Genomic DNA, 14,474 nt, shown 5'->3' with positions numbered 1-14,474 from the left:
AGCCTGTGGAAATTAGGAACCATCACTGAAATGTGAATTTGAAAAATAAAAATAAATTACTTATTACATAACTACTGGTAAAGAAACTAAACTCTTTAAGAGACTAAAATTAAACATTTAGCCACGTAAAGAAAATTTCAAGAATGAGAACGGATTTTAAAAAGCATTAAATGGAAATCAGAAAGCATTGTGAATAGAGCCTCAATCTTCAAGAACAACATATTAGAAGAGGTGAACTGCTAATACTTCCTCATTTGATGATGTCTGCTGAGTGTTAAAGGTAGAATAAAAGGGGCTAAGAATCATTACTGTTGGAATGGTCTTTCTTTATAGTGGAAACAATCCATGTATTTCATATAACTAAGTTGAAAACTACCCTGTACATGACATTAATACAGCTCAATATTTCATCCCAAATAAAGTAGTTGAATGATTATATTTACTAATTCCTTAAGAGTTACAGACTAGTTCCCCAAATATGGGGGATAATCATTGATTCCTACAAAAATCTCAGAATACACTACCACCTATTTCAATATCAACTCAGATTTATATACCTCATTTTCAATGTAGCTGTTGATAAGATCTTGGCCCAATTGTCTACACAGGCTACTCTGGATAGGTAGGTCAATACTCTTGATTTTTCCTTTTTTAATGGTCTGGTTTAATCGGTCTTGTTTGTCTGAGGGAGCCGACTGCAAAAGAAATGCAAGAAAATCATAGTGCAAATTTCTAAAACTAGCTTATAAAAATAGATTTAACAGAGTAATTTCAGATGAAACAAAAAAATAAAATCAAACAAAACTATTACCATCTACTATACTTTATTTAAAAACACTGCTTTAATGCTAGTAATATTTTATACTCTGTGTACACTAAACCTTTCCACATAAAAAACATTGGGCTGGAAATTCAAAACAAAACCACAATGAGATGCCACTTCACACCCACTATGATGGCTATAATATAAAAAATGGAAAATGACAAGAGTTGGTGAGGAAGTGGAGAAATTGGAACCCTCACATACTACAGGCAAGACTGTAAAATATGCTGCCATTTTGAAACAGTTTAGCAATCGTTCAAAATACTAAACACAGAGATACCATGTGACCCAGCAATTCCAGTCCTAGGTACATGACCAAGAAAAATGAAAACATACAGCCATACAAAAACTTGTACATGATTGTTTATAATAGCATTATTCTTAACAGTCAAAAAGTACGTAGACACAATCTACATGTCCATTAGCTGATGAATAGATAAATAAAATGTGGTACGAATCTATAAAATGCAATATTATTCATCCATAAAAAGGAATGAAGTATCAATACATCCTACAACCTGGATGAACCTTGAAGACATTAGTGAAAGAAGTCAGTCACAAAGGACCACATATGGTATGACCATATTTATACGAAATGTCCAGAATAGGCAAATGTAGAGAAACAGAAAGATTAATGGTTGCCTCGAGCTGGCAGGGAAAGGGTTAGGGAAGAACAGGAGTTACTGCTAAGGGTACAGGGCTTCTTTCTGGGGGGATGAAAATGTTATAAAATTGATTGTGATAATGGCCACAAAACTCCAAATATATTAAAATACCATTGAACTGTACACTTAAATGGGCAAATTGTATGGTATGTAAACTATATACTAATAAAGGTGTTAAAAACAATTATAAACAAAAAATACTGGGTAAAAAAAAAAATTAGAAAAATAGGTTTCAGGTTTTAAATTACTTAAGAGCCTAGGATTTAAAACTGGATTGTTATAACCTCAGCAAAAATCTATACAGCCAACCAACAGATTAAATTCTGTTCAGGTTAGAAAAATCTGTGGAAGACGAACGTTTAGAGCCGTAGCAACATTCATCTGGGTGTTTTGGGACAGTGTCTCTGCCGTCTTTTGTGGGCAATGATTGTCTCAGTAAAACAATGCCTCTCAATAACAGAGTCATTTATCCTTTAAATTTTCACTTTCAAAAATATTTGTTTTTGCACAAAGAAAATATACTATTATGCACCCAAATGCTTACAGTGGTTAACTTTGAAATGCAGGGCAACTGCTAACTTAAGTTTTCTTCATTGGGCTTATTTCATTTTCTACTTTTAATGAGAAAAAAACTTACCAAAAAACACATTTTTTTCCTACCAAGAAGTTAATTTTACATATACTATTGTCAGAGTTAATTCTTTAAAAAAAATCCTCTAATATAAATCTTTGAAATGTATTTATTTTGGTTATAGGCTTTCAATACAATTCCACAGTACGAAGATTAAAAATATCAAGTGTATTAAAAGCATGCATTCTAAAGTAAATATATTAACTCAAATTATCAATCGCAAAAAGACACAACTATAGAAATAGTAAAACAAACCTTTGTTTTGGTTCCTGTATGATCAATTTCCTCTTCTGGGGTGTGTTCAGAGTGACATTTTTGATGACTTCCTTCTTCTTGGTCAACCTGCATTTTATCCTGAAAAGAAAAATATGTAATTGATAGTATTTGTAGAGTCTTTCTTGTTCTTTGTTTTTTTAATAAACAGTATCTTAGAGTTCAAGACTATTTTGAACTGTGTGAACACAGTAAAGTAAAAGTTCATTGTTTTTCAAATGAGAATAACTACAAATAAGAGGTAAGTAAAATGAAAAGATCTATTTGATGCTATGAATAAATTTTGTTTCATTCACCTGTGGCCAAAACACTGCAAAATAAATGGAAAATTTTCAGGTCAAATTTATAAACCTAGATTCACAAAAGCAAGCTTTAACAAAATTAAACTTGACATGAAAAATGTTAATAAAGAACTTAAAGAAGGAAAACTAAAGTGTAAAAGACACAAAATTTATGTATTACATAAATCCAATTATTTTTATTTTTTTTTTTTAAGAGAAGTATGCCTTTATTTTCCTTGTTTCACAAATAAAGTTGGCTGTGTTGGTTGCTTTTTTAAAATGTAGTAAAATACTCAATACATCAAAATTGTTAAAGTAAATTTCTCTGAATTATTACAACATAAACATAAAAAACATTTTTACTGTAAAAAAGACAAACTTTCAACTGCCAAAATGGACCCTCTAGTTGGCACAGAATCGTTCGTTAAGTATTAGATTTTTCTGGTTTTCTTAATTTTATCTATGACCATCCACCCAAAAAGATAGTTTGGACTTCAGGAATCAGTGTAATTTAAGACTTCTAATACATCTGGAATTATGCAAATATATAAACCCAGAAGGCTACCCTGAATAAAGGCTTATTTGTACCAAGGAGAAAAACAAGTTAGAAGTGTTCTTAGTAGTTACAAGGTCAATTATTTATTATTTATGATGGTCCAACTCCCCCTGACCCTTCCCTTCCAACTGTACAATTTCTCCTACCCTGTGATTGAGGAACAGTGAAAGAAGTGACAGTGGTGACTTGGGATAATGTAGGAAGAGATAAATATATTAACTCCATTTCATGTAATACTATAAAAAAAAATGCTGCCAATTAAATCGCCAAAATGTTTTATCACTTAGCCTTTTTACTTTATACTTATTTAAGGAGCTGTTCTATTGTGTATATATATCTTTAAAGAATTAAACAAATAAAGTGGTTAATATAAAGTTTTAAAACTTCACATTCAGAATCCAATGCTTCTAAATCATTCAATTCAGTTGTCAATGTCTGTATTCTTCCACAAAGCACTGTCCTTTGTGCCATCGAGACCATTAGTGACATACCATTTGTTTAAAAATTGCTCCAGTATGAGTCTCTAATATCTTCTTAATAAGCCACTGACACCTATTTTGCAAGTTTTATGATGGTGTTTTCTTTATCTTACCAGGTGGAGTCAGTCAGTAGATTGTTTTCAGACAACAACCAGAACTTGTGTTCCTTTCTTGAACTTGTTAACTGAAATGTCAAGGGGTTGCAATTGTCTACTCCTGCCATTAAGAATAACAACTAAGTTCACACTGTACAGGTGATGAAAACTATGGCATTATTGCTGCCATCGGCAACTATGAATAGAAAATATCATTTGCAAGACCCATGCCAGTTTCAGATACATTAAAACACAGCAGCAAATCAGAAATGCTAGAGAGGCAGGAAATGGGTGCCACATTCTGGTTTTTAGTGTCCAGGATTCACTAATATTATATACAAACAACTAAAAGTCTCAGCAGACACTTTTAAGAAAAAGAAGGTTGAAATGGTTATGAAGAACTCATCATAGAAGGCATACAGAGTTCTCTCAATGTGAGTAAAAATTAATCTCAATGGATTAAATTTATCTCTGCTACAAGTTATTAAGAACTACAATTAAGAAAATTAGTTTTCACCTATTATTCTTAATGATAATTTATGAAAAATTGACTGTATCTTCACAACACATTAGGACATTTTCTTCTCCTCAGTTCAAGTAAACAAGACTAGCAAAATAATACATGAGTAGAATGAAAGAAAATGCCATGGTCCTTAAATGAAGTATTTTAAAGAGTAGTGGTAGAATTCTGATCAAATCTGGAAGATTTTACAATCCTTATGAATAAAAACAAACGAAAAGATAACCTTCACAAGGAAGAAATTATCTTGAAACTTATCAAAAAAACCCATTCTTTTTTTTAAATAAATATTACTATATCAGTTTCAGGTGTAGAACATTTATATAACTTACAAAGTGATCCTGGTAAGTTTAGCATTCATCTGACACCAAAAATCCATTCAAAATATGCACAAATACATGAAAAAAATCTAGGCATCTCTAATTATGATTGGAAAAAAGAAATCTAACACATGCCATTAAAAATATTGTACATAAAAAGATGAAAACTTTGTGCAATGGAATGTAACCATGTTCTCTTAAGATACCTTCTACAGCACACCAGGAGTAAATACAGACTTAGTGTCCCAAACTTTTTCATAAAGAAATAAACGGTCAAAAATCTGTCCTTGAGGATTACTGAATGTACAGCACGTTTTTCTGCTCAACAGCATCCCCTGAGCCCTGAAAAATTCTTTATCAAGCATTTATTTTCAATCTAAAATATGTGTGTGTACAGTTCAAAATTTATCAATCTGAATTGATTTTATTTGTAAGCTGAAAAAGCTAGCTATATGATTTTAATGGAAATAAAGACGAATTTAGGAAAGAAAACTCCCAACATACATATGCGCATGTTCCATATAATGCTGTGAAAGGTGCAGTCTCTGAAAACTATGTTACAATGTGAAAGATGTACAGAATTTAAAACAGAATTGTTCCTTGTTGCTTTTATTTAAAAAGTTTGTACTGATTCCTGCAGCAGAACTTCAGAGCAAAATCTTGGAAATTAATGTCTTACACTATTAAAGTACCAATTGTGATTCAGATACTAGTATCTATTTTTTTATCAGAGGAACCTGAGATGGAATTCTTACATACCACATCATCTTTGCTTTCATTCTTAAAAGAAGTTTCTGTCTCCATAGGCATATCACTGTGATCCCCTTCTACATTTTGCTTCTCAATTACTGATGCACTGGCCACACTGAAGATTCCGTGGATATTAATGCGAACTTTAACCTTTACTTTGGAACTATCACCATCAGACTGTGGAAAAACATTCTGAATAGTGAAGCTCCCTTAAGGAAAAAAGAGCTTTGATCAGTACATGGGCTTCAGAGTAACTCATCCAATTCATTAATTCAATAATCTGACTATCATCTTTCTTATGCTGGCAAATAATTGTAAAATTATTATCACATCCAGATTTATTACTGTGGGATAGACATTATCCCCAGATCACCGTTTTTACACCTTAATAAACCTGGTATTAAAACTCAGAAAGGTTAAGCAACCTGCCCAAAATCATCCAGGCTAGGAAAAATGAGTTGGGATTTTAACCAAGCACAATCAGACTCAGGGGAATATAACCTTTAAGTATAGTTTATAACATTGCTACTCTAAAACCAAAATAACGAAATTCAATTTCTGATCTTGAAAACCAAATAGATATTACCCCTTTTTGCTACAAGCTTTGCAAATCATAATCATCTTGGTAACTCATAAATAAAGCAATTTAAACATTTCCTGGATTTTTCCTATAGCAAAATTGCTAAAGTTATTTAGTCACTAATACCTACAGAGGTCTTATTAATTTTTCACTTTCAAAAAGATGTTTTATTTTTCCAAAAAAAAAAAAATCTCAAATATATAATGATATCCATAGTAGAGAGAGAATACTAGACAGAAAAACCGAGTAGTAAAAAATCTGGTTGACCAGTATTGAGGGTTGAATTGTTTCCCACCCCCAAATTCAAGTTGAAGTCCTACTGTCCAGTACTTCGGAAGGTGACCTTATTTGAAGACAGGGTCTCAACAGTAGTTAATCAAGTTAAAATGAGGTCATCAGAGTGGGCTGTAATCCAATAACTGGTATCCATATTTGGAGACATACACATAGAGAGAATGTTATGTGAACATGAAGATGGCCATCCACAAACCAAGAAGAGAGGTCTGGAATGGATCCTTCCCTCACAGCCCTCAAAGGAAGCAATCCAGCCAACACCTTGATTTTGGACTTCTAGCCTGCAGAACTGTGAGCCAAATTTCTATTGTTTAAGCCACCATGTTTGTGGTACTTTGTTACAAAAGCGCTGGAAAACTAATACCACCTTCAATAATTTATATCTACTACTTTAAATAATGTACTTGAAATATTTACGTCGTCCCCTTTCTAGCCTATCAGTAAAAGCAGTACATATGGAGAATTTTAAAACTTAAAAATTATTCCTTCATACTGTTTTGTATCTTCAAAAATATTACTCAACTAAAATGGATACCACAGTCTCCTGTTCTTACTTTCATATTAATCCAATAATACTCTATTTGTTGCCACTGAATATAAGTTTCAAACAAGAATACATAGTTTGGCAGCACAACTACAGTTTACTGATTAATGAGTTTTTCCATTAAAAAATAACCCTCACCCAAACCTTTCAGGCCAATTACAAAGCATTTTAAATACAGCTGTCAAAATGAATTAAAAATTCTCAAACCTGCTGTTATTCCAGAAATAACCTCTGAGCACTAAATAGTGCATGTTTAGAAAAAGGTAAAAATATCTTTGTTTAAAAAATCCAGTGTTAGCTTAGCTTAAATATCAATTTATTTGTTTCACTGATTCAAGTATTAACATATTTATAAAAGGCCAAAATTTATGAAATTTTTTTTGAGTTCTCTCACCAATTCTTGGATCAGGATAAGGCACGTCATGTAAATTAGTATAAAATGCTTCTAATTCAAATGGTTCCTTTTTGTGGAAAGTAATGACTTTTGAGAATGGGGCAGGATGGTTCTTACAGAATACTTCACATTCCCTAAAATGGAATGGGAAAACACTGTTAAAAACAAACAAAAGTTGCTGATGAAGCTAGTTACAAAATCCGTCTCATTTTTAATCCATAAGCAGCAATTACAAAGACCTCTATGGATAAATATAAAAAAAGGAATTTGTTTTTGATATAAACCTGCATTTTCATAGGCTTATGGTTCCAAGTTTCTAGACTATCATAGTAATAGACAATTCTATACTACTAAAAAGAAAAAAATCACCCGAAAACAGTTATATCTTAAGGCCAATACATAGGGATTACTTTTTTGTTCACATATGAAGTCCAAATCTTATTCATTAGTTCCCAAAATACATGTCATTTGTAACCATTTTTATTCTAGTTTTTTTTAAAAAGAACTTTTCTTTGGAAATAATTTCAAACTTACAGAAAGGTGCAAAAAGGACAAAGAACACCCATATATAACTTCTACCTAGATTTGCTACTGTGAACATTTTACTCCCATTTATTTTATCATTTGAGTGAACACACATTATCGGTGCAATGTGTATATTTTTTTCTGAACGAATTGAGGGTGCTACATACATTTATAGCTCTTTACTCCTAACTACTTCAATGTGTATTTTCTAATAGAGATATTCTCTAAAACTGTGTTTTCCTGAAAATAAGACCTAGCTGGACAATCAGTTCTAATGCATCTTTTGGAGCAAAAATTAATATAAGACCCGGTCTTATTTAACTGTAAGATCGGGACTTATATAAGACCATGTCTGATATAATATCATATAATGTAAAACCCGGTCTTACATTAATTTTTGCTCCAAAAGCTGCATTAGAGCTGACTGTCTGGCTAGGTCTTATTTTGGGGGAAACACAGTATAACCACAGTACAGCTGTCAACCGTATAAATTTACACTGACACTTTGATCTAAACTCCATATTCCATTTTTTTCAGTTAATATTATAACGTCCTTAACAGTATCGTCTTTCCATCACAGTGAATTTTAAAACCTACAAAGTAATTCCTATTACTTAAATAGTGTAACAGAAATGATTTATAACTATTGTTTATAAACTCATTGCTTTAATACTATAGCATCATCCGATTAATTATGCAAGGTTTGAAAATTTCACATTCATGGACTTTTCCCTCTATCCTGCTATTCAAGAACCTACCACCATTTCCTTCAAAAGGATATATTTACTTTTCAATTTAATTCCCCATACGTTTCCTTACAATTTTTTTCCTGAATCACTTATACCTTTAAATGAAAATAGCTTTAAAGAATATTTCTGGCCTCGAAACTGACATTAACACATGTGATTTAAATGCTCTGCAAAATGTTCAGATGAGATTAATAATCCATCTTTTTGAAATCTGTGCAAAATTTCAATTTCTTAGTGTTGATGTATAGTACACAGAACAAACAATTTAAAAGCAACTTCAAAAATTAAATACAGCTTTATTGTATTACACAAGCTTCTGAAAAATAGTCAAATATAGTATTTGAAACACAAAGTTTTATTTTGGTAGGAAAGCAAGGTATTTAAATTCTGCCAATCCATGGAAATGAAAATGTAAATGTTAATACAAATATAAAAAGACTGTAGCTCACAATAATTAAAAATAAAAATTTAGTGACAAAGTACTGTATTTTTACTGTTAGACTGTTAAAAGTATAGGAGAAAAAGAGCTACAACAGATAATCTAACACCATGTTAACAGGAATATAAATTGATAATTTGGCAGTATTAGTTAAAACAAATGTTCATACTCTTCGGCTCAATTTCACTCCTACAGTTATCTTACAGATACACCAAATACAACTAAACAAGGAAATGTGTACAAGGATGTTCCCAATAGCACTGCTCAACACGGAAAAATGTGACTTTCAAGTGTATTGGTTAAATGAATTATGGTATAAACGATTGTTGAAAAAAATTACTGTCTGTTGGCATGGAAAGGTAATATGTAACATATTTAAAAAAGCAAGTTGCACTGGAAGTCATAGATGATCGATGTATGCATTAAAAAGGGCACGCTTTTATTCTTGGGTATTTCTTCTAAGTGACTGGCTAGACCGATACACACTTAGCTGTTAACAATGGTTACCTCTGTAAAATGGGCAAAGGAGGAGATGGGATATGGCAAATGCAGGTTGTTAAATACCTATCCTACGATTTTTATTTGAAAATAAGATTTCACTTTTATAATAAAATATTAAAAATGTTTTCATGATTTACAGATTATATATCGTTTTTATGTTCTTCTTCATAACATTTTATTTAAATGTGTTTGAAAATTTTAAGAAGTGTAAGTTCCTTTCATTCACAAAAGTATGTTCAATTGGTTATTTATGACAGGTTCTAACCAAGGCTTTAAAAGTCACTTACCCAGTTCCATCTTCAAAAGAGGTCTTCCATCTTAATGTGATTGAATAGGGAACAACGTCTGTTATGGAAAATTCACGCACTTTAAATGCTGGTGAGAGAATTGCACACTGCAAATAAGATGTACACCATGTTTAAATTAACAAACACAAAACATACCCTAGGTTACTCTTGATTAAACTGCTTAATAAAGTTCTTATAATAAAATTGTTACATTATAAAAATTACGTTTAAAGTAACTAGCTATAATTTAAACGTGTCAGAGTACTCTTTCTGTGACCATACAAAAATTTAATATAAAATACTTTTAAATCTCAAAACAGAATTTAAATGTAAATAATTACAAGAATTCATAAAATAAATGTTCTTTAAGTACAATTAGAGACATATTGTGACAGTTTAAAAATGTAAGTGGGAAAGACAGAAGACCTACTTTTCACGAACAATTTCAATTTACTTTAGCCTACTGACAAGCGGTCAGAACAGATAATATTAAAATTCCCTTTAGGCTTACCACCATATTTCTGGCAAAACACATTCTTAAAAAAAAAAAAAAAGACTAATAATCATACCTGTAATGCACATCCTCTTGCAACAGCTTCATCAGCATTTAATGTGGTACTTATGTCTTTAAGAAAGAATTTAGTGATTTGTTCCTTCACTGCAGGAATTCGCGTTGCTCCCCCTACAATTTCTATACTACTTATGTCTTCACGTTGTAAGTCTAGAAAGGAGAATGTTTTTATTTGTGAAAAATAAAACAGTCTTTACAAAATGTGAAAAGTACTTTGGAAAGCACTTTTTAAAAAAAGTACATTTTTTAATTTGTTCAAACAAGAATAAGTGGAAAGAACATAAAAACAAATTTTGGAAAAAGGCAAAATTTAATAAATATTAATTATATATGTGTCAGGCACTGCACATGGAGTGACGACAATAAGATGACAGAGTGACAATAAGAAGAGAAAAGCACCTCATGAGCTTTAAAAGGACTCTTCAGAGTCCTTCAGTTTTCTAACTTCCATCTCACAAATCCCCATAGGATGTTTTTAATTGATTACTAAAACCTTAACAAGAAACAATCCTGTCCCCATTTCTACTGTACTTTCATCTTAGAATCTTCTATATACCTATATAAAAACACCTCCAAACATAACCAGCGTTAGTTTTAAGATATAAACCATAAAATGGACCAGGAGGAGTTCTCATAAACCCAGATTTCTAGTGCCCTACTCATACGAATTAAGAATGAGTTATAATCTTCTCTAAAATAAAAAATACAAATCTTTAAAAAACACATGAAGTTTTTACTGCTTTTACCATTTCCTACCCCATTTAAGAGAGTAACAACATGATAGTTTTGATGGTTAGCCTAGTAATTTCCACTTACTAGCTTGTTCCATTACTGCTTTTAATGGTGGTTCAACCCTGGCCAAGAGGGAAGCACATAATTGTTCAAATTGAGCCCTGTGGGAAAAAGAAATAAAATTCACTATTTTGAGATCTAAAAAATGAGTATGTCTTCTAAAATAACAGAATCTAATTATTATAAAATAAGCAAACACTTTTCAAACTAAAAACATACATAGTACCTGTTCATTTTACTAGAAACATCAAGGTCATTCATGAAACACTCAATGTTCAGTGGAAGATCTGATGCATTTGCACTCATTAGCTTCTTCAGTTTTTCACATTCCTGATATAAACGCAACAAGGCCCGACAGTTTTCTTTCACATTTATCTTATATTTGGTCTTGAATTCTTCACAGAAGTAGTCTACTAAAGCCTCATCAAAGTTCCTGCCACCCAAATATGGATCAAAGGTGGTAGCCAAGACCTGTTTAATTGAAAAATCAGAACTGAATTTTCATAAATATAGATGCTTTCAAAATAACAATAACAAAAACCTTTTAAAATTAAAATCAAAGCCAAAAAACCTTGTCAAAAACCACAGGGGTGCAAAATTTGGAATCACTTATATTAATTATCATTTATATTTAGCTAATATATTTATCCATTCTAAATTATCTGTTTTAGATTACAGACCCACATATCATAATTTAAACGTAATTTGAAATCACTGAGTTACAACAACTAAAACTTCATCATTTCACATCCTCTGGTTCTACAACAGCACTGAACAGGTAGGCCAAAAACTAAGTTTAGGAAAACAAAGAAATGGTCCTAAGCACATAACCAAAGACAAAGCAGCTTATTTAAGGATTAAATCTAAAATACTGTAATTGATCATTTATAGATCAAGAATTAGCCCTTCAATTATTAATAAACTAAAACAAAAGAATACGAGACGAAAAAAATAAATAACAGTGAAGAGAGACAAAAATTTAATATAGTAAGCCTGCTGAGCAATAAGCCCAGCCAGTAGCTGGGTAGGAGAGGAATAGACAAGTCACAAAACTTCAACACTAGAGCTCTTGAAAACACAGAAGACACCTAGTCTCTCTCCCCAAGGTAGAAAGTACAAATGGCTACTTACAATAGTGACTACTGAAAAAACAGAATGCTACTGTTTGTGTGGGTCGTCAGCTTTGTTTCACAAGGTTGGGTGGTGGAACAGTGGTAAATGACAGTAGTATGTGAGCATAATCTCACTGGTATGTCATTCCACAGACTAGCACGAAAATCCATGGATAGACTTTTCACAATGTCCAGTATTACTCAAAATTAAATGCAAAATTGTGTTGGTATGAGACAAGCGTGAATGCGCATCCTTCTGGAGAAAAGGCCATAGCTTTTATCAGACTTTCAAAGGGGTCTATGATCTACTCTAAGGTACCATGTTTCCCCGAAAATAAGACCTAGCCGGACCATCCGCTCTAATGCGTCTTTTGGAGCAAAAATTAGTGTAAGACCCAGTCTTATACTAATTTAATACAATATAATATAATATAAGACTGGGTCTTATATTAATTTTTGCTCCAAAAGACGCATTAGAACTGATGGTCCGGCTAGGTCTTATTTTCGGGTAAACAGGGTATCTAACTAAAAAGGAAGGAAAATGTTTTTTAATTAAGTTAAAATTCAAAACTAAATACCAAGGTTTACATTAATTTATAGAAAACTACCCTATAATCAGTATTAGTCATTTTCCTTTAATTTTCTGATTATAAGGATGTTATTATAGTAATATAAACTATAAGACAAAAAGCTCTAAAGGTGTTGGATAACCCAAAGCATTTCACCTCTATGTAAATTCTGCATGTGTGCATAATGGAGAGAGAGAGTGTGTAAATCTGGGTAAGATAATCAACATACAAATCAACCTAAAACCAAATATAGACTATAAGAAGATAAGCACACAGAAGTAATGCCATATTGTAGAAAATGTTGATTAGGACTTCTTGATAGAAAGGTTTCTAAAAACTGGAATCATTTTATAATAGAAAATGTTTCCTAAGTATATTCATGGATCAACATGTCATTTATTTATGCTCTCTGATAGTTGACTTAACTCCTCAACAATAATACATATAGTTAATGCGTATTCTAGTATCTACTATGTGGCATTCCAAGCATTTTACACACATTAGCTCATTTTGCCCTCAAATATTCTATGAAATAGTTATCGATATTATCCTCAGGTGACAAATCTGAGTTTTAGGAAGGTGAAGTAATTTGCTCACGGTTTTTATGTGGCAGAGCCAGGATTTAAACTCAGTTATTAAGGTTCTCTGTATAGTCTTACATGCTCTTTACCATTAAAGTTAAGTATTGCAAGTCATTATTTACTTACTTTAAGTTTTCCTTTGTTAAAAGCACAAATTGAGACTTGGTAGGCAGAATGTCCCATATCAATAAATATTACATTTCTTGGTTTCTCATCTAGTGGGGGAAGATCCTGTTTATAAATCCCATATGCTAATGCAACTGTGTTAAGAACAACAAATTAGGTTAATTTCAGCATAGAAATCACATGGAAAATAGGTAAATCACTTAGCTACCACACACTTTAAAACACAGTAGAGCAATACAAATTATTGATTTCAAAGTAACTTTTCATAATTTGCTGAATTAATGTTTTTAATTTTATTTTTTCTTTACCCACTTATAACTCTATTATATAGATGCTTTGTACTAGTCAGAAAAAAAATATAACAGGATTTTTCTGACTGTGATTTCAAACTGCACAGTGCTCACCTGCAGTAGTTTCATTCATCAATCTTAAACAATTTAAACCTGCAACCTGGGCTGCGGCCATCACAGATCTTCTCTCAGCATCAGTGAAAAAGCTAGGAATCTGATATTTAAAAGCAATAATTAAGTATATTAATTTGATGTAATAGATTTTACTTAAACATTTCATCAGCTGAAAAAGGTAAAATAATTGCACTAAAACTTGTGTGCAGCTTAAGGAAAACAATGGTATTCTAATTAAATAAATGAGAAAATATACTAGTTTATTTTTTAAGTTTGGCAATTCTATACCATAAAATGTTGACCTATAAAATACTGACCAAAAGTACAAACACAAATTTAAAGCAATTAATAAGATGAAGTAATATTGCAGGATTTCCAAAATATGTTACTTTAAATCCGTCTTGTGTTGGTCTGGCCTATGAAAAAATACTTTTGTTCATCTTTAATGATGAAAAGTTAAAAACCAAACAGTCTGTTAAATTGAAATTGGTTAAATATACTATGGTATATCCATATATAATGGAATCCTATGTAGCTTTTAGAAAGAATCAGGCAAATCTGAACTGTCATGGAATACTTTCGTTAGTACATTAAAAAATGCATTTATAACATG

At 31.5% G+C, this 14,474-nt stretch overlaps 1 protein-coding gene across 1 annotated transcript in view; it reads right to left on the bottom strand.

Annotated features, from left to right (window-relative positions):
- Positions 1–14,474, bottom strand: part of HSPA4L (heat shock protein family A (Hsp70) member 4 like) — a 43,202-nt gene that overhangs the window by 14,732 nt on the left and 13,996 nt on the right. Inside the window, exons 5-14 of the mRNA XM_033134355.1 lie at positions 13,862–13,961; positions 13,458–13,591; positions 11,296–11,540; positions 11,094–11,170; positions 10,276–10,427; positions 9,707–9,813; positions 7,206–7,339; positions 5,403–5,602; positions 2,375–2,473; positions 558–695 (exon numbers count right to left, since the gene is read on the bottom strand). Of these exons, the coding sequence (XP_032990246.1) occupies positions 558–695; positions 2,375–2,473; positions 5,403–5,602; positions 7,206–7,339; positions 9,707–9,813; positions 10,276–10,427; positions 11,094–11,170; positions 11,296–11,540; positions 13,458–13,591; positions 13,862–13,961 (1,386 nt within the window). The remainder of the gene's footprint in view (positions 1–557; positions 696–2,374; positions 2,474–5,402; positions 5,603–7,205; positions 7,340–9,706; positions 9,814–10,275; positions 10,428–11,093; positions 11,171–11,295; positions 11,541–13,457; positions 13,592–13,861; positions 13,962–14,474) is intronic.

This window comes from Rhinolophus ferrumequinum, chromosome 18 (assembly GCF_004115265.2).
Source record: "Rhinolophus ferrumequinum isolate MPI-CBG mRhiFer1 chromosome 18, mRhiFer1_v1.p, whole genome shotgun sequence".
Lineage (NCBI taxonomy): Eukaryota > Metazoa > Chordata > Mammalia > Chiroptera > Rhinolophidae > Rhinolophus > Rhinolophus ferrumequinum.
This window is presented reverse-complemented; position numbering and strand designations above follow the sequence as displayed.